This window comes from Denticeps clupeoides, chromosome 15 (assembly GCF_900700375.1).
Source record: "Denticeps clupeoides chromosome 15, fDenClu1.1, whole genome shotgun sequence".
In the NCBI taxonomy this organism is placed as follows: Eukaryota; Metazoa; Chordata; class Actinopteri; order Clupeiformes; family Denticipitidae; genus Denticeps; species Denticeps clupeoides.
In genome coordinates, this window is record NC_041721.1 from 16,663,910 (window position 1) to 16,685,044 (window position 21,135).

At 46.6% G+C, this 21,135-nt stretch overlaps 3 protein-coding genes across 9 annotated transcripts in view; 1 reads left to right on the forward strand and 2 right to left on the reverse strand.

Moving 5' to 3' along the window:
* agap1 (ArfGAP with GTPase domain, ankyrin repeat and PH domain 1) overlaps positions 1-11,755 on the reverse strand; it is a 118,073-nt gene extending 106,318 nt beyond the window's left edge. For 2 of the 4 annotated variants that reach the window (XM_028954713.1, XM_028954712.1), the window contains exon 1: positions 10,741-11,755. In XM_028954713.1, the coding sequence (XP_028810546.1) occupies positions 10,741-10,903 (163 nt within the window). In that variant the 5' untranslated portion in view covers positions 10,904-11,755. Of the gene's footprint in view, positions 1-3,177; positions 3,193-10,740 lie in introns of those variants that run through there. The other 2 variants (XM_028954714.1, XM_028954716.1) reach the window with 2 other exon arrangements.
* Positions 11,756-11,900: 145 nt separating this feature from the next.
* On the reverse strand, positions 11,901-13,842 carry faimb (Fas apoptotic inhibitory molecule b). Of its 2 annotated transcripts, none has more exons than XM_028954723.1 (4): positions 13,583-13,842; positions 13,195-13,423; positions 12,743-12,792; positions 11,901-12,266 (listed from the first exon to the last, which is right to left on the reverse strand). In XM_028954723.1, exons 1-4 carry the CDS (start codon positions 13,622-13,624, stop codon positions 12,117-12,119), a joined length of 471 nt encoding a protein of 156 aa, XP_028810556.1. In that variant the 5' UTR covers positions 13,625-13,842; the 3' UTR covers positions 11,901-12,116. The 2 variants fall into 2 exon arrangements, with proteins under 2 accessions (XP_028810556.1, XP_028810555.1); XM_028954722.1 differs by having other exon boundaries at positions 13,554-13,842.
* Positions 13,843-13,870: 28 nt separating this feature from the next.
* On the forward strand, positions 13,871-20,955 carry ccdc80l1 (coiled-coil domain containing 80 like 1). 3 transcript variants are annotated; one of them, XM_028954718.1, is made up of 8 exons: positions 13,871-13,974; positions 14,578-16,811; positions 16,930-17,086; positions 17,668-17,804; positions 18,040-18,191; positions 18,917-19,020; positions 19,821-19,904; positions 20,432-20,955. In XM_028954718.1, the coding sequence occupies exons 2-8, from the start codon at positions 15,135-15,137 to the stop codon at positions 20,731-20,733; spliced, it is 2,613 nt and encodes an 870-aa protein (XP_028810551.1). In that variant the 5' UTR covers positions 13,871-13,974; positions 14,578-15,134; the 3' UTR covers positions 20,734-20,955. The 3 variants fall into 3 exon arrangements, with proteins under 3 accessions (XP_028810551.1, XP_028810550.1, XP_028810552.1); XM_028954719.1 differs by having other exon boundaries at positions 13,930-13,961; XM_028954717.1 differs by having other exon boundaries at positions 13,909-16,811.
* Positions 20,956-21,135: the final 180 nt, after the last annotated feature.

Here is a 21,135-nt window from a genome sequence, read left to right on the forward strand (position 1 = left end):
GCACAAACACATTATTTACTGCTCGTTAAATCATAAGATAAGTGAGAGAAGTGTCCTTCCTTAATATCGTCCTTGGCCCTTAAAAAAGGGACACCGTGTCCCCTATGGAATATAAATTCGCATTCCGCATCAAGCCCATCTCCGCCGTGCAGCTTTCTGAAGAGTCATCCCTCCACCCCACCCCCCTCCTCATCCTCAAACCTGCTTACTGCGGACAGAAAGCCTGAGCCACCGCCTGCACCTCAAAATGAGTCAGTCTGCAACTCGCCGAGGAAAAAGACGGGAGGGGGAGAAAAAAAATAATAAAAAAGACGAAAAAGAATACGGGAACGGAACAGAGGGCGCCGTCACAAAGAGGAACGGAGCCAGCACTTCCCCCATCTGTCGTCACATCATTCCGAGTCTAGAAAGTCTCGTCAGGCCGATCGGTTTTCGCAGCGTGAGTCAGCCCAGCACACAAGCGGCTGCGGAAGTCTGGAACCGGAATGGCCGGTGCCGGAAAACGTGAAGTGTAGCGCGTACGTAGCAGGTCTGGGAACCGCAGCGCGGCTCCTGCACTTCTCGCTCTACTTTGAATACGGAACAATAAAACGTCCAACAATGCGAGGCGACTTCCTCCGGCATGCTGCCCGGTGATCACCGCGCTCACGTACACTGATGTTATAAATGCATGACGCCGGTGACGTTCAATAAGTGTGGCTGACGTTCATTACAAATCAAAGCACCGGCGTTGGCCCGTAACACGAGCCTTAACGGTCCCATGACATGAAAAGGTTTCTTTCCAAAATTGAGCCACTTTGATCCAATCCCACAATGAGATTTCCCCGGGACGCTCCGTTTCGGTGTCTCTAGCTTTAAATGTTAGTGAGGAGGAGAGCGGCCTGTGGAAGTTAGGGGGCATTCGTGGAAATGACGTTGTCAACACCATTCACAAACCACGAGGTTTGGTGCAAACAGGAAGTCGTGTCCGCATTTGTCCAGAAAAAATTTTATGAACCCGCTTGTTCTTCAGAGTCTTGCATGATAGAACTAAACAAAATATACTAGTGCTCATTTTGACATCCAATCACAGAGCACGTTTGGAAGCCGTGACGGTCGGTGGAGAAAATGGAGGGGTGGCAAAACGGGAGGTAACCTTTCCCCTTATGACGTCATAAGCTGCCGCTCTCTGAACGGTGAAGCAGAATGACCAAAGCACTCTTTACACCTATTACCAGGTGTAAAGGGCAGTGGTGGCGTCGCGGTTAAGGACAACATATCCGTATATCGCAAGGTTGCCGGTTCGATGCCACTGAGCAAAGCACCGTCCCCACTGCCCCCTAAGGGTGATGGGTTAAAAGCAGAGGACACATTTCGATTGTCACAATGACAACCCCTTCACTTTCATTTCTAGCCACTGCAGGACCATAGACAGGCTTGGGGAACTCATATTAATGTTAAATAATCTCGCAAAGTGAAATTTTCATATATAAACATTTATGACTGGCTGTGACTGATCAAATATACTTTTAAACGTTTTTTTATATTACAATAAATAAGGGAAATTCATCTCTGTGGATCACTAAACGAATGTGCCACATGACCAATTTAATATGTACAAACGTCTCTAAACGTCTAACCGGAAACCAGGCCGTTTGGTTGCTTTGGTCTTTGCGGCAGATTAGCTTCAGCTCTACAGCACACACCGCCGGTGTTAAATGTTCCCCGCCGAACGCTGTTTGACCCTGAGGCTCAGGCATGTTAAGACTCCAGCGTGTCCCTGAACTGAACACACACTGGACGGGCACAATCACCGGCGGCCATGGCGGCCCGTCACGCGGCCGTCAATCATGTGTGCGTGTGCTCGCGAAATCAGCGCAGCGCGAACGGCGCCCTGGGATTAGTGCAACGCTGTCCGTCCACCGCGCCGTATGGAATCATTATTGTCGTAAGCGAGAAGTGTCGGTTAAAGCGTTGGTTGGCACAGAGACCGGCGTGGATTTGAACGGGAAACGACGGCCTAGAAAACGTCTGAGCCCCCCAATCTCCTGCCAACTCGGCCTCCTCCGGGGGACAATTAGCCGCTCCGCCATCGCCACAACCATGGCAACCCTCGGTACACCTGAGTTCACTGTGTGTGTGTGTGGGAGGGGAGGAACAGAAAATGAGTGTGTGTGTGTGTGTGTGTGAGAGAGGGGGGGGGGGGGCAGCTTGCCCATGCTAAACGTTTTAATTCGAAACTCTACTCCTCTGCCGGAGGTAGAGACTCCGCGGCTGCCAGGCCTGCCGCTCTGCCGGGTCAGCGGCCATTTCCAGCTACAGACGAGGCAGATTAATAAAAACCGCACCACGTACTGTGGTTACCACCAGGTAACACCACGCTAACGCCGGTGGAAAACGAGGTTGTCCCTGCTTGATGCTTCCAATGATGACGGTTTATACTCTAGACCAACCAGATATTAATATTACATATTTATTTACATATTTTGAGGCCAAAAAACAGAATTCATACATTAAGGTTGGTGATGATTTACAATATTAAACATTTCGCATATTGACGTTAATATTTTTCGCAGAGATTGGTGCACCGGCGGACTCCAGCAGGACCCGGAGGTGTGCCGGCGCGGACGGATTAATCACCGCGGCTGGCAGATGGTGACCTGAAACCAGGGGGAAGGGTCCTTGAGGAAAGCGTCATTGATTCTCCCCCTCTGCTTTCGCCTCCCCGGTCCCGGTCGGGCCCAACCCTCGACCCGCAACTGTAATGTTCGCGGTGCGACCGTGCCGTCTACTGCGAAACGGTTCGGTGGAAAGCACGCAGCGCTCTCGCCCGCATAATAAAGCGTGCGAATTGGAAACAGATTCGTAATCATTTCCTGGTTTGAGACTGAATGAATGCAGAGACCTCAAGTATGCTGAAGGGGAATTCCACAAAAAAAAAACGAATGGGACGAGTTTAGGAGAAGAATAATCAGCATTTAGAATTCAAGCCTAATTCAATTTCCAAAAAATTCTGAAGCAAACGCCGGTAAAGACAGAAGTCCACGCCCAGTAGCCTGGTTGAGGTGAAGGGTCAAAATTGACTGCTGGATGACTATCTGTCCTGACCAATGAGAGCTGGCCTCAGAGCCTCCAGCTCAAATTGATCCTGGGCGGGGGAAGTGACGGCGCGTCCGTGGGGACGGGAGCTATTTTTACCTCCGTGGGGACGTGTGCGAGGTCCTTTCTATTGTTGTGGTTGTTGTCTGGCTGCCATGAGACAAGGATGCCGGTGCAGCTGTGGGCCACAGCTGGTGCGGTCATCTAGTTTTTTTTTTTTTTTAGATATATATCTACTTTTTGGTAAAACCACGCAGCTGAACATCAGTCTACCTCTTTGGCATCCGCGCGGTTGTAAATCCGGAGCGACTGGGGTGGGCGGGGCGGGGCGGCGCGGCCGTGTCTGCAGCTGCTCGAACATCCCGCAAGCCGGAGAGCGCTTATTCACACGCGCATTAAATCACGCCGTCCCAGAGAGAGCGTGTCAGCACAGCGCGGTGCGGAACATCTGGGCGGCGGGCGCGGAGAACACAAGAAAAGCCGAGGAAGGTGGTGCACAAAAAAAAAAAAAAAGGGGGGGGGGGAAGAATGCAGCTTAGCTCCACAAAGGAAGAAGCGATGCAGCAGAATAATGTGCTCCGCTGTTCCGCACCGCGCTATTTCCGTTCCCTCCGCCCTTTACGAGGAACGATCCTGCTGCCGGGAGGGGGGTGAATCTGATCGCCGGTTCTCAGTGCACAGACCTTCACTAAATCTTACGGCATCGAGATCAATTTTCGGTTTGGTGAATTCAAAATTCAGCAGGTAAAACTCGACTTCTGCGGGCGAACCTTTACTTAAAAATCCTCCAGACCGGCGGTATCCCGACCGTCTTGCAGACGGACAGGAACGCGGTTGAATTGGTGAAAAGTTCGTTCAGAATAAATAGATTTTACTGTTCTGCATCAATTCAGAGTCTTTGCTGCCACTCACAGTCTCATGCCACAGTGGTGTCTCAGGAAAATGCATTGCTAGGCCTCAACTTGCACCACATACACCACAGAGATAAAGAACACACACACACACACACACACACCCACAGAAAGAAAGAGTCAAAGAGAGCGTGCATTCACAAACATGCTCTCTTCACAATTACTCACGCCATGCACAAATATGATCCCTGAGGGGAAACCTATCCATGCAGGGGTCTCAGTGGATCTGAACTCTGCAGGATGAGCATCAGATTGCACGCTGCCCCGTGCACAACCCAACCAAACCCTGAACAACCACGCTGCTATCTGGGTATCAGTTACCAAACCGGCAATGAAAGCAGTGCCCGGCTGTAGAACAGGCCAGACAGGTAGAACCCCATCATTCAACCTCCACAGGCTGACTCACCACACTCAGGTTTATGTATTATATTATATATTATATTTATATATTCCTCTTTACAACCCACTCTCACTGCTGGCATCGGATTACCAAAGAAGTGGGTCAGCACAGAGCAGCCGTTCTCCCACCTCGCCGGCCGAACCCGCCTCCAGAAAGATAATAAATCGGTTTAAACTCTGACTTCAGACAGAGATTCTGTTCCAACACGTGCGCCGTACTCGACTGGCACTTAAACACAGAACCTGAGAACAAAAAAAGCAAAAGATCAAAAGGACACGTCAGATGGAGGAGAAAAAAAAAAAAAAAAAAAAAAAACACACACACCTAGCTATATTTTCTAAAATTAGGAATCATCTTTTCATAACTTCAACCTCCCATTTGGCCCAAATGTATTCACCATGATGCTCAACTGAGCAAGTTGTTTTACGAAGCAAAGAGTGGACAACTTCTGTTCTACTTGCCCTGCTGCAAACCATGACCTTTGACCATTAGTTCATTTTTGAGTCCAAGTGGACATTTGCTGCAAATCTGAAGAACAGGCCCAAGTGACCTTGACCTTTGACCACCAAATTCTAGACCAGTTCATCTAGAGTGGATCATTTGTACCAAATTTTGACAACAGTCAAGAGACAACACAAACACAAAATGTCTTGACCTATCCTTGACCTTTGAGCACCAAATTCTAATTCCAAGGACATTTTTAAAGAAAGTGAAGAAGAAAGTGAAGTGATTGTCACATGTGATGCACAGCAGCACAGCACACGGTGCACACAGTGAAATTTGTCCTCTGCATTTAACCCATCACCCTGAGTGAGCAGTGGGCAGCCATGACAGGCGCCCGGGGAGCAGTGTGTGGGGACGGTGCTTTGCTCAGTGGCACCTCAGTGGCACCTTCCTTAACTGCTAGTCCACCACTGCCCCTAATTTGTTACGTAAAAAAATTCCCTGAATTATAAAAATCACAAGTGTAATGTATATGATCTTACTTGACCTTTGACCTCAAGATTCTAATCATCTCACCTTTGAGTACCAAGTGTGATCTATGCCCAGCTGACAGCATGGATGTCTACAAAAAAAAAAACTGTGGCTGCTCAATGCAGGGAAGTAGTGGTGAGAAACGGTCCTTTTCTTAAACAGACGTCACACATCTGTCCAACTGACCGGGGTGGGGGGGACATGTTCAGCGGACGCGGGGAGACGTGTTGAGAGGAGGATGTTGTTCTTTTTCTTTACAGCCGTCCAGAGCGACGGAAAAGGCAGATGTGCTCTCTCTCTCCCCCCCCCCCATCCACAAATTCTCCCTCACTCACTCACTCGCTCTTATGCCCTCTCTCACACCGCCCACACAGCAAAAATATTCAGCACACCGAGTACCAGGAAGCTGCTCACCAAAGGCTGTGGTCCTCTGGAGGGTTCCATCCATCTCCACGATTCAACAATATCGCAAAAATTCCAAACATAGAACAGCTTAGCAAACTAATCTTGTAAGCTTGGTCCTGATACTATTCCAGTTTCATCCTAACTTTGCATTTGCACCCTACATTGGTATTTAGATTATTTTTTTATATTTTTGGTCTCCATTGCACCATGTCTCTGTTTTCAAGACCCTCACTGCAGTACTTTCTGTGGGCTAATAGTAGCCTAGTGGGTAACACACTCGCCTATGAACCAGAAGACCCAGGTTCAAATCCCACTTACTACCATTATGTCCCTGAGCAGGACACTTAACCCTGAGTGTCTCCGGGGGGGGGACTGTCCCTGTAACTACTGATTGCAAGTTGCTCTGGATAAGTAAATGTAAATGCGATCTTTCTGTTATCCCTGTGTGTTTAGTGTCATGAAATAAATTGGTCAATGGTTACAAAATCCCAGCTGATTATGAAACAAACACATATTACTTCTAGACTGAGGGAAATTCTGCTTTTAGTACAGGATTCTTAGAAGAAAGTTCTGACCATGGTTCAGTTGTTACCCGGCCCATTTATTTCCACGATATCACCATAACTGGAGGAGACAGGGGGTCCCCTTAATCTTCCCGCTGGCCAGCATTATGCTGAATCCCCCACTGCACACCCCCTCCATCAGCTCCCCTTCTGATGCAAAACTGTACGGCCATTGTGCTGTGGCGCTTCGGTTAATCTCTGTATTTCAGTCTAGACGATGAAGGCACTCGGGCATATGGGCGCCCATATGTGCCACCTTAACCGGGCCGACCTGCGGCTCTCGCTTGCCCTGGAGAAGGTAAGGGGCCGTGCTGGCTCCACTAATTAAACGTAACCGGATACGCGGCGATTTCGCTCAGCTTGTTAGTCTTATCCACCGCCAACTGTTTACCGGCAGTTTACACAAAGCGTCTGGCCGCTCTCCTGACCGCGGGGGTCGGGGGTGATGAAGATGCGCTGGCAGTTTTCATCTTCCACAACCAAAACACATGCATCCTTATACTGGGTTATCACAAGTGCACGATGTTATGACTGAGGGGAAGGAAAGGAGCTCAAGGGAGTGTGGGTGTGCGTGTTGGCATTGTGTGTCACATCCTCAGTTTGGCGGATGTGTTAAATGGACACATGGACATCCTAACGATACCCCAGAGGCACAATGGAGTGGGGTGGCATGTGTGTGTGTATGCTTGGGTGAATTTTTCACCCAGTTTTACCTACTGCATGCAGCTGGATGAGGGCTGGGGGGGGGCGGCATTCACACACACACACACACACACACACACACACACACACACACACACACACACACACACCCCCTACATCTTGTCTGACTGCACCAAACCAGTGTGTGTTGCTTTACTGCCCATTACAGCCGCAATACTCAAATCCTTTTTTTTAGGATCCGGCTCCCTCTGAGTCACTCGGTAAACTGATCCGAGTGCAGGAGTCACTTGAGTCAGTGTTTCCGGCCAGAGGGAATCGGGTTAGTAGCGCTAACCCGGATCGCTGAGCGATTCCGGTTTGGTTACATTTACGGCCAGAGGAACCACCTAGACTGGGTTTAGTAGAGGTAACTAGTCAGTGAGTGATTCAGATTCAGATTCAGATGGTGCAAAGAAACAGTAAGTTATGCAACTTTCATGATGGTAATTGATGTTTTAATTATAGGACGTATTTATGTGAGTTTACAATTTAGACATGGTGTAGTTAGGACTCAAAGGATTCGGTTCAATGGAGGCTTCAGATTCGTGAATCGGGAGTTATTTAATGGATCGGGAAGGTTAACCTGGGATGAGTCACTATTGACCAGCACCATTCCTGTTATTATGGCTTCATGAACGCAGATCCAGCACTTCCAGCTCTGAGGGCCTTCGGTCCCTGACTGCAGCAGAAGTTTGGTCCCTGCGGTATTTTTGGCAGAGCCAGGTGGCGAACTGCTGGACGTCCTCGAGCTGATCTCATCAAAATATGCTTAGTAATGAAGAAAAATCTAAATCTTTTTTGGCTAAGCCTGCAAGTCTAATTTGAGTAAGTTCAGAGATTTAGACCATTTTCTCCACAAACAAGATTAGCCAAAGACGTAAATACAGATGAACAAGCTGAGACAAGGTCCTATTTGACATGCAGCAGGGCTAAAACAGTCACCAGATTTCCCTCAAACCAAATAGATCATATAGACGGACCACAATTATAAGGATATATAAAACATCTTATATATAAAACATCTTAAAACTTGGCGATGTCACACTTTTATTTAATTATAATATTATCAAGACACATAGGGCATAAACGGCAGGACACCACACAATGCAAGTGTGTGCCATTTTTACATTTAAGAAAGCAGAACTTCATCATAGAGAACAGTAATAAAGTAATAAATGGTGTGATTTTGTTTTTTTTATATTAGAGGTGAAAAGCAAAAAAAAAAAAAAACATCAATGCACTGATGAAAAATGAATCACCGAAGTAATTCTCTTGCCATAATCGCCACTTTATTGCCAAATATTAGCAAAAAACCTTTGGGTTTGTACTGCACAGAGGGCCGTGTGGGTGCTTCACATTTCCACAAAACCTGCTGATCCACGGTAATAATGTCACCGAACACTTGCCCATCTGACCTTTAGCATGAAGGAGTGTCACACATTTACTTCGCTTTATGGTACAGTGGTAATGACTTTTTTTTTTTTTTTGGCAAGTGAAGCTTTGGCTGTGCTTACGGAACCAGCGAACGAACGTTTGGTTTCATGTCATTTATGTTCATGCAAGGCAGGGGCAGAAATGAGGTTCTGAATGAAAGCGCACTTCAACATGCCTTTTCCAGGCGCCCGCCACGGAGAAGCATCTCTCAAACCAGCCGGGGGGAACAATGAGCGCAGAGCGATCAGCCTAATATCCCAAGACACATCAGTAGCCCTGCGCCCTGTCCCACAGGTTGCATAACCAGCTGAAGAACCCTACCGCGCCCTTCTTTTGCCAGAGCGCAATCGGGACTGGGGGGGGGTCTTGCGTAATTGCTCCGTGCCCCTCTCCCTCGCCGAATATCAGCCATTCCATTAGGAGGGCCGCAGTTGTCTCAGGTTAGAGATCAGCGGGCGTGTCACGTATCAGTTTTCAGCAGGGATTTGCCATCTGTCAAACCAGGGGTCAGAGACGAGCTGCTCAAAGTGGCATAAAATCTGCCTGTTTAATCCAGTACAATCTCTCATTTATAATAATAATAATATATTTGCATATATTACACACATTCGTAAGAAGTCATTCATTTCAAAGGCTCTATACTGATCAAATAACGATTACTTGCCATGGAAATGTGTCTGCCTAGTAGTACAGGCTTAGATTACATAAGTATGACAATACTCAGGGAACACAGAGTAAAACCCTCATGGGTCCGAATGTGGTTTAAGCATGTTGAAATGAAGTAACAGATGCTGCAGTCACTTCAAATCTGAAAATCACGGCCGTTTGTGTAAGTGTTCCTGGCAGGGATTTTCCAAGCAAAGTTCCAGAACATGCATTTCGTTTCTGGTTTTATTAAATATTCCTTTGCTGTGGGAACAGGCGCCCACGACAGATCCCGGCGCGTTTACCTCGAGCGCATGACCATGGAGACTATTTCACTATTTCAATAAATACCACACCATTCACAAATATATTTCTTGATTCAGCGACAAATGTAATAAGATTCACAAATATATTTTAGGACTTACAAATAAATATAACGTCGTTCACAAATGCATCTCAACGGAAAAAAATTTACGTGATGCACAAATGTCAGTGCGGTTATATTTATTCACAACCCAATAAACCTGCATTTACAATCTTCTGTATGTATTTGTGAATACCCTTACATTTATTTGTGGATGTGTGAGACTTCCCTGACTGTCTTTTTTTACAAAAGGTAGCCAATCAAATGTCAAATCATATCAATCAAAATGAGTTTACAGCCAATCACACCAACTGATGTTCGAGCGAATGATTTAATGGTGACAGCATTGTGATACTTTCGCGCATTGTCGTGGCCACAAGTTTCATAAAATGAATCAGTACTAAAGTTAATGAATATAACGTAAATCCTGCGGTGCTTTGTTGCCGTAGTGACGGAGTTTCTGCTGAATTTAAATGAAAGTCTCCCCGCTCGCTCATGTCAAGTTGCGTCCGTCGGTCAACACAGGGAATACGGTGTGGAATTCTCTGAATCTGAACAGACTCCTTACGACCCAAATGAAAAGGGACGTTCAAAGTGCAGCTGACCGCTATGAGAGTCCATCAGCAGAACAATTTATATATCGCTTGTACTCGCGTCCGTATGTGCAGGGTGACCAGATTTAAATGGGACCTTTATTTGTGAACGGAGTTATATTTATTCGGGAATTTTGAAAGTAAACTATCTCCATACGTGACAGCACCCGCGGGGGCCTGCCGGGTGACGCTTATGCTTCCCCGGTGACAGCGCGCTGATCCGGCATTCCCAAAGGAGGCACTTCTACAACATGGAGATAAGGAGGCGGGTGCCTGCCGCCTCGTTAGGAAATGATTTTATTTCCATATTTCAAGGCCTCGCGGATGGCATGGGGGGCTGGAATGCTGCTAATATGACAAACTGCTGGAGCATCTGTCACAGCCGTACCTCCGGCAGGGAAAAGGAATGCGGCGTGGGTGAGCCTTTCTGAGCAGGTCTGGAATCGGAAGTCGTTCCGTGTCTAATCCTGTACTGCTGGGAGGACCTGACAGATGCGACCATCGCCCATCTTAATGGTAAAGGTCAACAGCAAGGTTGCGCCACCCTACCCCTGCTGATCAAACACTCCCAGACTCCTGTGACTCCACTCAAAATGCCCCCTGAAATGCATGACGGGTAATTGCTATGCATCAGAAGGGGTCCAAACGCAGGTCACCCTCACGCTCTTACCTTCGATGGCGATGACGTGCTCCCGGATCTGGTTCTGGAGCAGTGGCTCCTCCACCCGCTCCAGCAGCTCGTAGATGCTGTAGATGTTGGGGTGGACCGACTCGAACCGCTGGATCTCCGCCCGGATCGCGGCGGAGTTGGCGAGCTGCTGCTGATAATTCATCTTTTATTCCCGATCGGCTGTTAATCAGTTCTTGTTCTTGTATAAAAAGCCCGCGTGTTGCTGGCACGAAAATCCCACGCCAACTTTAACACGCGATCACCGGGCGAACCGAGTCCGTGGCTCTGCGTCCGAGCGAAAAGACCCCGCGAGAGGCCGGCTGGAGCGGCAGCTGTGCGCAGTCAGCCCGGCAACGCTGCCCCATGCCCGCCCTCCGCCTCCGGAGTGCGGGAGCGAGCAAATTACCGAGGTCCCGGCAGTCCCCGAACACGAGCGGCTTCGTGCCGGGAGTATTGTCTCATAGCTGGGAGCTAGGAAGCTAATACAGCCGGACCCAGGAGGTGGAGAAGGCCCTCCGACGGCTAGCCCTCAGAGAGGCAAAAGTCCAAACGAGCCGGTCCGGCCCCTTCTCATCGCGCCGAGCCGAGCTCGGTAGCCGCCGCCGGCGAACTGGACGCGAACGGGCAGGAATGGAGGAACGGTCCGCTCGGCTAGCGGGTTAGCTGGTTATGAATCCTCACACGAATCCGGAGCTTTCTCGTTGTTCGGTTCGTCTTCGCTTTCCCCCGAAAACTACTTCCCGCAGTCCGCATACGATCCACGGAGAGGCGAAGCGAGGGGGGAAGAATCGCGGCCCTTTACTGCGCTTATAATTTCTTAAATTATTATCATCATCTTAACAACAAGCCCGAGCCGTCCCGTCTGACACCGTATCCTCGGAAACATCAGTGCGCCTGCTCGCTCCTTGGACATTTCCTCCAGGAAAACGCGTGGCCGCTTCTATTGCACCCTTTACGGTAAACGCTGGCCATGCCGGACACGCCTTCGGTTCAGATTTTTAGGGGCGCACGTAGTAGGAGGGATACGGCGGTTGAAGCGTGCGTGTTACCGTGTTAAGATAAGGCCAAAACGCACCTCTGGGCGCAGCGAGATAGGCGATAAAAATATCACGCCCACAAAATTCTGAAATAGAGATAATTAATTAAAAAAGGGAAAAAAATCCAAATATCAAAACATTTTAATGTGCATGAACATAACATTCATTGTCAAGATATTTTACTAGTCTGTAGGTCAAACCGTACACAGCATTCCAATACTAAGGACACGTCCCCACTTATCCACACAACTGAGAATTACCGGCTGTCAGTGACTCGTCAGAGAAAAGTTCCGTATGGCATTTCATCCTCAGAGTTCACAGTTGCCAGACACTCATTCCTCATTCGGCCTGGGCTGACGCTCTGGTTCCATCCACTAGTAAAACGTGAACAATGCCCTTCCTCTTCTTCCCACTGCTAATGGCTTTTATGCAGCAGTCGTGGTCCCCAACTGTAAAGTGGGTCTCTGTGCCATCGTCAGCAAACTCTCCCTGCAGAGGACGACACGCAAATAATATAGTCAGCTCTGAATTGTTGCATTCGGGCCGTCGCTTCCAGACTGTGCAATAGCTTCTTTCCACGGGCCATCAGACAACTGAACTCTCTGGGACTTTCCTCTTTGGACTGACACACACATGCACTCTGTTATATTAAGTAATATTATCTATTATTGCACCGTTCCATTTTGCACTATTTTTACTTTTATTATTCATTTCACTAGTTTAGCACTGTCTGTCTCAGTGTTTTTTGTTCAATGTTATTCTTCCACTGCCTGTGTCTCCTGTTTGCACTTCATGGAGCCCAGTTTGTCTTATGTCAGTACATGACGTTGTTTAGATGTTACATGCAGCACCAGGTTCTGGAGAAACATTGTACTGTCTAACATGTATATAGCTGGACTGACAATAAAGCTCAACTTTAAACTTAAATCGGAAACTGGTCCAGATGTTTGCTATTGAGAGCTTACCATAGTTTCCATTTTTTGACCATTGCACCATACGTCCATGGTGTCTTTCTCTGTGAACCAAAACAATGGCTTAGTGAATAACTCTGAACAGCAATTCCAGGCAGTACCACAGCACAGCAAAAACGGCCTCATTTTTACAGCGTCTTAATATATCCTGCTGCTTTACTACAGCCGTATTATTTGTGGAACACACAAGAGCAGAACCTGAGTCAAGTAGGCCAAGACCATTGTTACCACTACGGCCAGATTGTTTGCATGTCTAAATATAGCCTCCGCGGTAAGACTCAACTGAGAAGATTAAGGATCTTAAGGAAAAAGAGAAGCACGCAGCGTCCAATTCTGACCCCACTGTGCGTGTTGTCGGTAAATTACGGCCCCTACAGACGTTTATGCGGTTCCTGAGGCGTGTGCCATAAATAATGTCTTCTGTGTGGAGTGTGAGTGCCACTTACCTAGTACCACTCTGGTGTCAACACCATCGAGCTTCATCAACCATGTCTTGGTCGTTCTGGACCTGTTGTCCCTGAATGTCTGGAGACTCTTGCCATTGACCTCCAAAGTGTATTCGTAAGATAAGCCGGTGACAGCTTCAATGCTTATGGCTGCTTTCACTTCAGTGCTGCCAACGCTGAAAGGCTCTTTTCCAACAAGTTTGAACATCCAGTCCTTCCGAAACACTTCCTGTACCAAGCAGTAACACAAGAGTAATACTACAAATGACCACATAACACACTCAGCAGAAGCTTTGATAATAAATAACTGTAACATGATGGTAATATCTCTAATGCCGCTGATTTGATCGATGGCCTACCTTTCCATTAATGTAAATAACCCGCTTGCCTGTTGTGGTGCCGTGCTCGAACTCAATCCGGTAAACTCCATCACTCAGCGCCACCTCCCAGACAGCCACTATGTCCCCTGACATGCTGTCCCAAACAGGAGATGAGGAAAAAAACCCAAACAAGTTTTACCGCATCATGTCATCAAGGCTTTGCACCCATATCGGGGTCATGATGGCAGCCTTTGGAGTCTCTGACGGCTGATTAAAATCCGAAAAGTGTGTCCATCCATCTCGGCGCGTCTCTCTATGCTCGGTCAGCAACAAGTGCATTAAAGTAAGAGGCTTACGCCGGGTGCGCCTGCACGTATACCCGGCAGCAGAAACCACGCTTATTAAGATTACATGGGCCGTGGTAGCAGTGGTGAGGGTAGTGTTCAGGTACGTATGACAGGTAAGTAATGTGTAAACATTTTGACCTCTTGTGGCACAGTCATAAATATATATATATATCCATTACCACGTTTTTGGGGATTGTCAAGTACTTTGCGATTTCTGGCAGGAAATACATAAATCTTTGGAGGGAGCACTGGTCTGCTCGATCCCCTACACCCTTGATGTCCTATACATGGGGAATCTACCCAATAATGTAATTAATGTGAAGGATCATTTCGACTGCAAGTAAAAAAGCTATAACAAGGAAGTGGCAAGATTGAGTATCATTTACGAAATCTCTGTAATGAGAGAATGATCTTTTGATTTTGGAAATAATGAGCCAAGTGGATTCTGTTTGCAGGCTCTTTTGATCCAATTTTTGTGTGTGTAACAGGCAGTGATATTTCTTGTATGAGGTTGGAACTATTATTGCAATTTATTTATTTATTTATTGTAGCTTTTGGTTATAAAAATATGAAATATATTGTTATTGGTGGTAAGAACTGGAAATCTGTGTATGATATTTTGTCTATTTCAATAAAACTGAGTTATAGAACTATAAAAAAGATTTATTATATAGTTCCATCTCTATTGATGCCATTTGTTGATGATCTGCCGGCAGGTGGCGCTCCCGTTCCATTCATCACATTCTCTGCAGAACTACCAGTAGCAGCTGATTCGTGTGAATTCTGTCTGATTTGCGTATCATATTTGCGTTCAGCATCCCGTCGCAGGCGACGTGCGGCATTTTTTCCGTCTGAACCCGACCCCGGTGTCGGCTTTAGAACTTCCGTAAACCCCCGCTGCAGTAGGCGGTCTCGGACCCCCGGACGTTGGAGCTCGGAGGGCGGCCGATGGTTCTTCCCGCACGGTCGCGCAGCGTCTCTCGGAGCCGGGACCGTCGGAAGAGCAGACCGCTGCCTCGGATGTAACTTTCCCCGCGACCGGAGTGGCGGAAGGTGGATGGAACACATGGTTCTTTTTGCATTTTCCCGCTGGAATCTGTCATTTACACTCATAAGGAGATAAGGAGTCACTTTTGAGCTGAACAAAGACCATCTGACTAATCGATTAAGGACTGATGGATTATTACCTATATGCAGTATATATTCTTATACGTAGACATGCTTTTTTTGTGCATTCGTATATGAAAGTGTAGTTGGATTGAAAAAAAACTGAATGTGTTCACGTTTCTTTGGCATTTTATTTCATTCTGCAGCAATGAAAGTCTCACTGATGTTTTGTGGGACTATGCTGATGCTGGCTGCATCAGGAACTGTGGGCCAGGGAGTTGCCAATTTCAACGAAATGCGCGTCCAGACCGCTAGAAAACGCAGCGGCGAGCGCTCGGACGCGGTCGGGACGGACTCGAGCCGTCGGGACGTTGAGAACAGTGCACAGACTGCGGGCCGAGCCGCGGCACTTTCCTCTTCAGTGAACAGTGGGGGATTCAGGCTGACACATGGAGATCAGAGCCCCCAAGTATCAAGGGCCGCTTTGACCAGAAGGCTGCAGGGAAGCAGGAGGCCAGCGCAGGCCAGAAAGCCGGCTCACACCGGCAGGACGTCCCCAGAGAGCAACGAGCCACAGCCAGGGCCCCAGCCCACCCTGGCCCGCCCTCTCAATACCACCAGCTCCAGCAGCGTCCTGACCAGCTTCGCGGGGAGAAACCGGGTTCTGGTCATCACGGCTCCGCACGAGTCGGACGGCTACTACCGCCTGATGATGACTCTGATGAAGCCAGACGTCTACTGTGACATGGCGGACAGGCACATGCACCAGGTTGTGATGTTCCACCAACAAGGGGAGATGGGCGGCAAGGTGAGGCGCATCACCAACCAGGGCTCCATCGTCGAGGAGCCTCTGGATGTGACACTCATTCCTAAGATAATGAGCCATCTCAAGCTGGAGGAGGGCAAATTTGGAATGGTTCTCTTGAGAAAGACCCTTCAAGTGGAGGAACGATATCCTTACCCAGTAAGGTTGGAGGCTGTGTACGAGGCAGTGGACCAAACCCCTATGCGCAGAGTGGAAAAGGCCAGGCAGAAGAGCTTTGTGAAAAAGTGTAAGGAAGCTGGCGTAGAGGGACAGGTGGTGGAATCTGATGGTTTGGTGTCAAGTGGCTCAAAGCCACAATTTGACACCAACGCAGAGGGAAGGCCTGTGAGGAAAGAGGTCGTAAAACCCGCCCCCCAACCCACTGAGGTCACCAAGGTCACAGCAGCTACTACCACAACAAGACCAACTACGACCACCCCCGCCACCACAACCACAAAACCAACCACAACAACAAGGCCAACAACAACTACAGCAAAGCCGACCACCACGACTACAACTACAACCACTTCTACTCCTACTTCCATTACCACAGCCATGTTCTCCACCATTGCCCAAACTTCTCGAGGTCCAACTCCTTCGCCTGTCCGGCTCAAAAACAAACTCTCTGTCCTTAAAGAACGTGGCCACACCCTGGGGACAAAACCTCAGCCCAGTCCACCGAAGGACAAGCCAACTCCAACCAACAGAGGCGGGAAAGAACCGAAAAGGAAGCATCTCCATGAAGATGACAGACCCACAGCCAGCGTTCCTGAGGCAGAGGATGCCACAACCAAAAAATGGAAGGCCACACATGAAAAGCCTACAAAGAGGAAGAAGACAGAGAAACCTGACAAATCCCAGAAAATGATTAAAGTCGAGAAGAAGGGCAAGGCTTCGAAAGACAGTGAAGACAACAGTCGGAGCAAAAGCCCTGGAAAAAAGGCTCAGAGTCACGAGAAACCATCTTCCAGGCAATCTGATGTCAAGCGATCACTCGACACCTTCCTTGGCTATTTTGAAAAACGGAGAAGGTTGATAGTAAGTATTCACTGATTTATATGCACAATATCGCTTTGACAGAGGAATACTGCTCTGAGTGCAGAAGAAAAGTTCAAGTTGTTGGCTGAGGAACTGATTTTGAGGAATTTCACCCCAGGTCATAACAGCCCCGGCAGTGGACAACCGCATGTACCAACAGCAGCGAGACGAATACCTGGAGCAAATCTGTGACATGGCCCTCAGGAAGATCTCCGTCATCACCGTCTTCGGTCCTTTGACCAATGGAACCATGAAAATTGACCACTATCAGATGGGTTAGTGGCCAGATGGGTGTGATGTACGCTGAAGAGCAGATTGCATTTTTAAATGCTGAGGGGGATATTTTGGAGGCTCTAAGTAAGATGTTGTGCACGGGGAGCGTTAGAAAGAGTTGTATTCACTGTTTTTGCCAATCAGAATTCTTGAAAAAAAGACTTATAATCTATCTGCATGTTTGGTTTGGTATTAGGGATGGTCCTGAGGGGACTATAACGTATGACAAGCAGAGAAAACAGAGAGAAGCGAAAGAGGAGATGGGACCGTGCACATTACTAAATCTTCTGGATGGCAGAAATAATTACTGCCTCCTTTCCAGGACATTCGTATCAAGCAAGCAGTCCTTTCTGTTTGGAATCTCTTTTATTTTTTGTAGCCATATTTGTCTTATGGCGCCTCAAAAATGAATTTTTATGATCTAGAAAACTGGGTAACGTGGGGGACCATAGCATCCTAATGTGCTGGTCTTCTGGGGGGTAAATATCTGTATTTTCAGAACTCAGAAATGTAATAAATGTTATACATGCTGTATGTTATACATGATTAGCTGTATTTTTCATTGTACTATGTTCCATCGCAGAACATGACAAGCCAATGAGAGGCTTGCAAGACGATGACCTTGTCAATCACAACCTCATCATGGCATTCCGCAAGGAGCTGGGAATGACATACGATGACTTTTACATGGTTCTGACAGACTTTGACCTCAAGGTCAAGGTAGGGCCCATGCATGTTGAATTTTTTAAAGCCAGTCATTTGAAATATGTCGCCATCAAATTAATTACATCCATTGTAATTAATCACATTCTAACTTGAACAATATTATTATTGCAAATGATTCCTCTGCAGCTTTGCCATGCCTTGTTTTACATTATATTTATGCGCTGGCCTGTTTAAATTGACCTAAACAGGCATGACTAATGCTTGCATGCTGTTTGTTTTGTCCTCATAGCAACAGTACGAAGTGCCCATCGCCATGAAGGCCGTGTTTGACTACATAGACACATTCACTTCACGCATTAAAGAGATGGAACAGCAGAAGAAACTGGGGGTGATGTGCAAGAAAGAAGACAAATTGAGAACATTAGAGAATTTTCTTTCGAGGTTCTTTGCATTAGCTACATGTTTTTATTCCATACCCTTATCATTTCTACATACAGTACAGGCCAAAAGTTTGGACACACCTTCTCATTCAATGTGTTTTCTTTATTTTCATGACATTTACATGGTAGATTCTCAATGAAGGCATCAAAACTATGAATGAACATGTGGAGTTATGTACTTAACAAAAAGTAGAGACCTGACCTCCACAGTCACCGGACCTGAACCCAATCCAGATGGTTTGGGGTGAGCTGGACCCCAACAAGTGCTAAACACCTCTGGGAACTCCTTCAAGACTGTTGGAGAAACATTTCAGGTGACGACCTCTTGAAGCTCATCGAGAGAATGCCAAGAGTGTGCAAAGCAGTAATCAGAGCAAAGAAACTAGAATGTAAAACATGTTTTCACTTATTTCACCTTTTTTTGTTAAGTACATAACTCCACATGTGTTCATTCGTAGTTTTGATGCCTTCAGTGAGAATCTTCCAACGTAAATGGTCATGAAAATATAGAAAACACAGGTGTGTCCAAACTTTTGGCCTGTACTGTATGTCATATAAGCATCAGCTTTTCAAGGCTATTGATCATAAATGGTGTATCCAACATCACTCATACATAAGAAATGTAAGAATTACCCTGTAGGCTCATTTGCTTTGTCTCAATTAATAGTTCGTGCCTGTACAAAATTTGTAGCCACTATGGCTCCTTGTGTTCTGTGTGGTCTCAAGGTTCCGCTGGAGACGCAGGCTGTTTGTGATTTCCACTCCAGATGATGAGGAATGGGCCTATCAGCAGCAGCTCTACACCCTAAACAGTCAGGCCTGCAATTTGGGTGAGTTCCTCAGCATGAGACCATTTTACTTATTGTCACTGCCTCCAAAAAACAGCTGCAGTTTGTCATCCAGGGCTGCACTGCAGCTCCTTAAGTGTTTGTCCAGCGAATCTCACACCTATTCACGGAGATGTTCGGAATGTGTGCCTACGCTATGGACAAGGATTTTCTACCCTGCACGTTCCATTCGCCGGGAACATTTGCAGCCAAATTCCTCTCCTGACCTCTTATGGCCTTTCAACTGTTAACTGTCAATCACACAAGTTATACTCAATTGGTGGCAATTAGTCACTCAAGTTTGAATGGATCCTTGTAGAGGATCTCACGTTTTTGTTAGTTTGCTGTTTATTACTATAAGTTGCATGTAGACATTTTCCATTCTGAATGGCCAAAAGCCCTCCTGGGATTCACCAGAATGTTCCATTTTTTTTTTTTTTTTTTTGATGTGCTAATAGAAAAAATACGTTGGCTTGTTGCTGTCGGGTTTTCTCCTGATAGAAAACAGATTGCCTCGTTGCACGAAAGGAAGTTCAGAATCTTCTAATTATCCCAGCAAATGTGTAACTGTGGCAGTAACAAAATAAAGATGACAGGCTTTGACTGAGATAATGTCAAGCAATGTAGCGTAAAGCTTGGAAAATGTTCTTAATTCTCCAAAAGCAGGATCAAAAAGACAATCACGTCATTAAAAAAAAGGTATTTTGAAGGCTGGTGAGATTCCACGTCCACTCTGGAAGTCTGTGGAGGTGTCTGTGGAGGGCTTCTTACACTGACTCGCGCGTACCTGCCTCTCTCCCCAGGCTTACGTCACATGTGTGTGCTGAAGCTGGCGGGGAAGGAGCTGGAGGATATGGGTGGGGCTCTCGAACTCTACCCCATCAATGGTGAGGCTCATCTCCCCTATTTCATGCAGCGTGGCTGTAGTTGAAAGGTCATGCCCTCCGAAGCCGTATCCTTAGTGCGCTCGGTTTTCCCGGCAGGACGTAGTATGTAAATAATTAGAGGTTATGCTCGTGTTTATGAACACTCATACCAGTTAAATGAAACAAGAAAAAGCATCTTTTGCCAAGGCAGGACAAGCAATGATGAGGTATTTATGTCTGCTGTGTACACATGTGGTCTTCTGTACACAGCAGACATTTGTTTTTTTTAAATGTTAGTGTTGTTTAATCTTTATTCCAACTTGCCCGCTGCGTCATGACTTCATTTGCCTTGTTAAATGACTTTGTGCTGTTTTAAAGCTTGTTTAAAATGCTTAAATTGTTAGTAGAAAATAGTGCCATGTCCCCTTAATAAAAAAAAAGCTACAATAATAACCAATAATCCTGTGTGGGACATTGCTAATTAAACAGAGTGAAGAAAAGATAATTAGGAAGGAACATTAAATGCTTGTGTTCTTGGTTCCATATAGGTAGTTCCACAGTTGAACGAGAACATCTTTCATCCTCGCTGGTGAAAGACATCAGGAACTACTTCCAGATCACTCCAGAATACTTCTCTATGCTCCTAGTGGGGAAGGACGGCAACGTGAAGTCCTGGTATCCATCCCCCATGTGGTCCATGTCCACCATCTATGACCTTGTGGACTCCATGCAGCTCCGGAGACAGGAAATGGCCATTCAGAACTCCCTGGGCATGCGCTGTCCAGACGATGAGTACGGCCGGCATGACGATTATCAAGACGGCTACCGCCGTGGCTACCATGGTTACTAAGGGAAGGAGGCCTGATTCAAGAGAACTGATATAAATGTGTTTAAAATTATGAAATTAAAAAGTTGTATTATTTCATTAAATGTCAATAGGATAGAAAAGATTTCAATAGGATAGAAAAAATATCTATATTGTTTAATAATGTCCTTTTGAATGTAAATGACCCTGTGGGAATCTGTGGGGTCAATGTTTATTATCGTACTATATATATATTTTTTTTCTGTATATTGTTTAACTTCTGTCTTTATTCAGACAGGGATTTTTAACAAATTATTTTGAGGAGCAACTTTGAAAAAACGTTGTGCTGCCCCCTGTTGGTTAAATTTCATATAGCAGTATATATACTCATGGGGAGTGTGATGGTTGTAACTGGTTCTTTGAATCTGCTCAGAAACAAACTCCTGG

Coding starts and splice junctions, on each gene's coding strand:
- ccdc80l1 (XM_028954718.1), top strand. CDS start 15,135: ATGTGTTCACGTTTCTTTGGCATTTTATTTCATTCTGCAGCAATGAAA. Junction 16,812..16,929: donor AAAAACGGAGAAGGTTGATA/GTAAGTATTCAC, acceptor ATTTCACCCCAG/GTCATAACAGCCCCGGCAGT. Junction 19,021..19,820: donor CAGTCAGGCCTGCAATTTGG/GTGAGTTCCTCA, acceptor CTCTCTCCCCAG/GCTTACGTCACATGTGTGTG.
- faimb (XM_028954722.1), bottom strand. CDS start 13,667: ATGTCAGGGGACATAGTGGCTGTCTGGGAGGTGGCGCTGAGTGATGGA. Junction 13,424..13,553: donor TTATTTACATTAATGGAAAG/GTAGGCCATCGA, acceptor TGCTTGGTACAG/GAAGTGTTTCGGAAGGACTG. Junction 12,267..12,742: donor GTCAAAAAATGGAAACTATG/GTAAGCTCTCAA, acceptor CGTCCTCTGCAG/GGAGAGTTTGCTGACGATGG.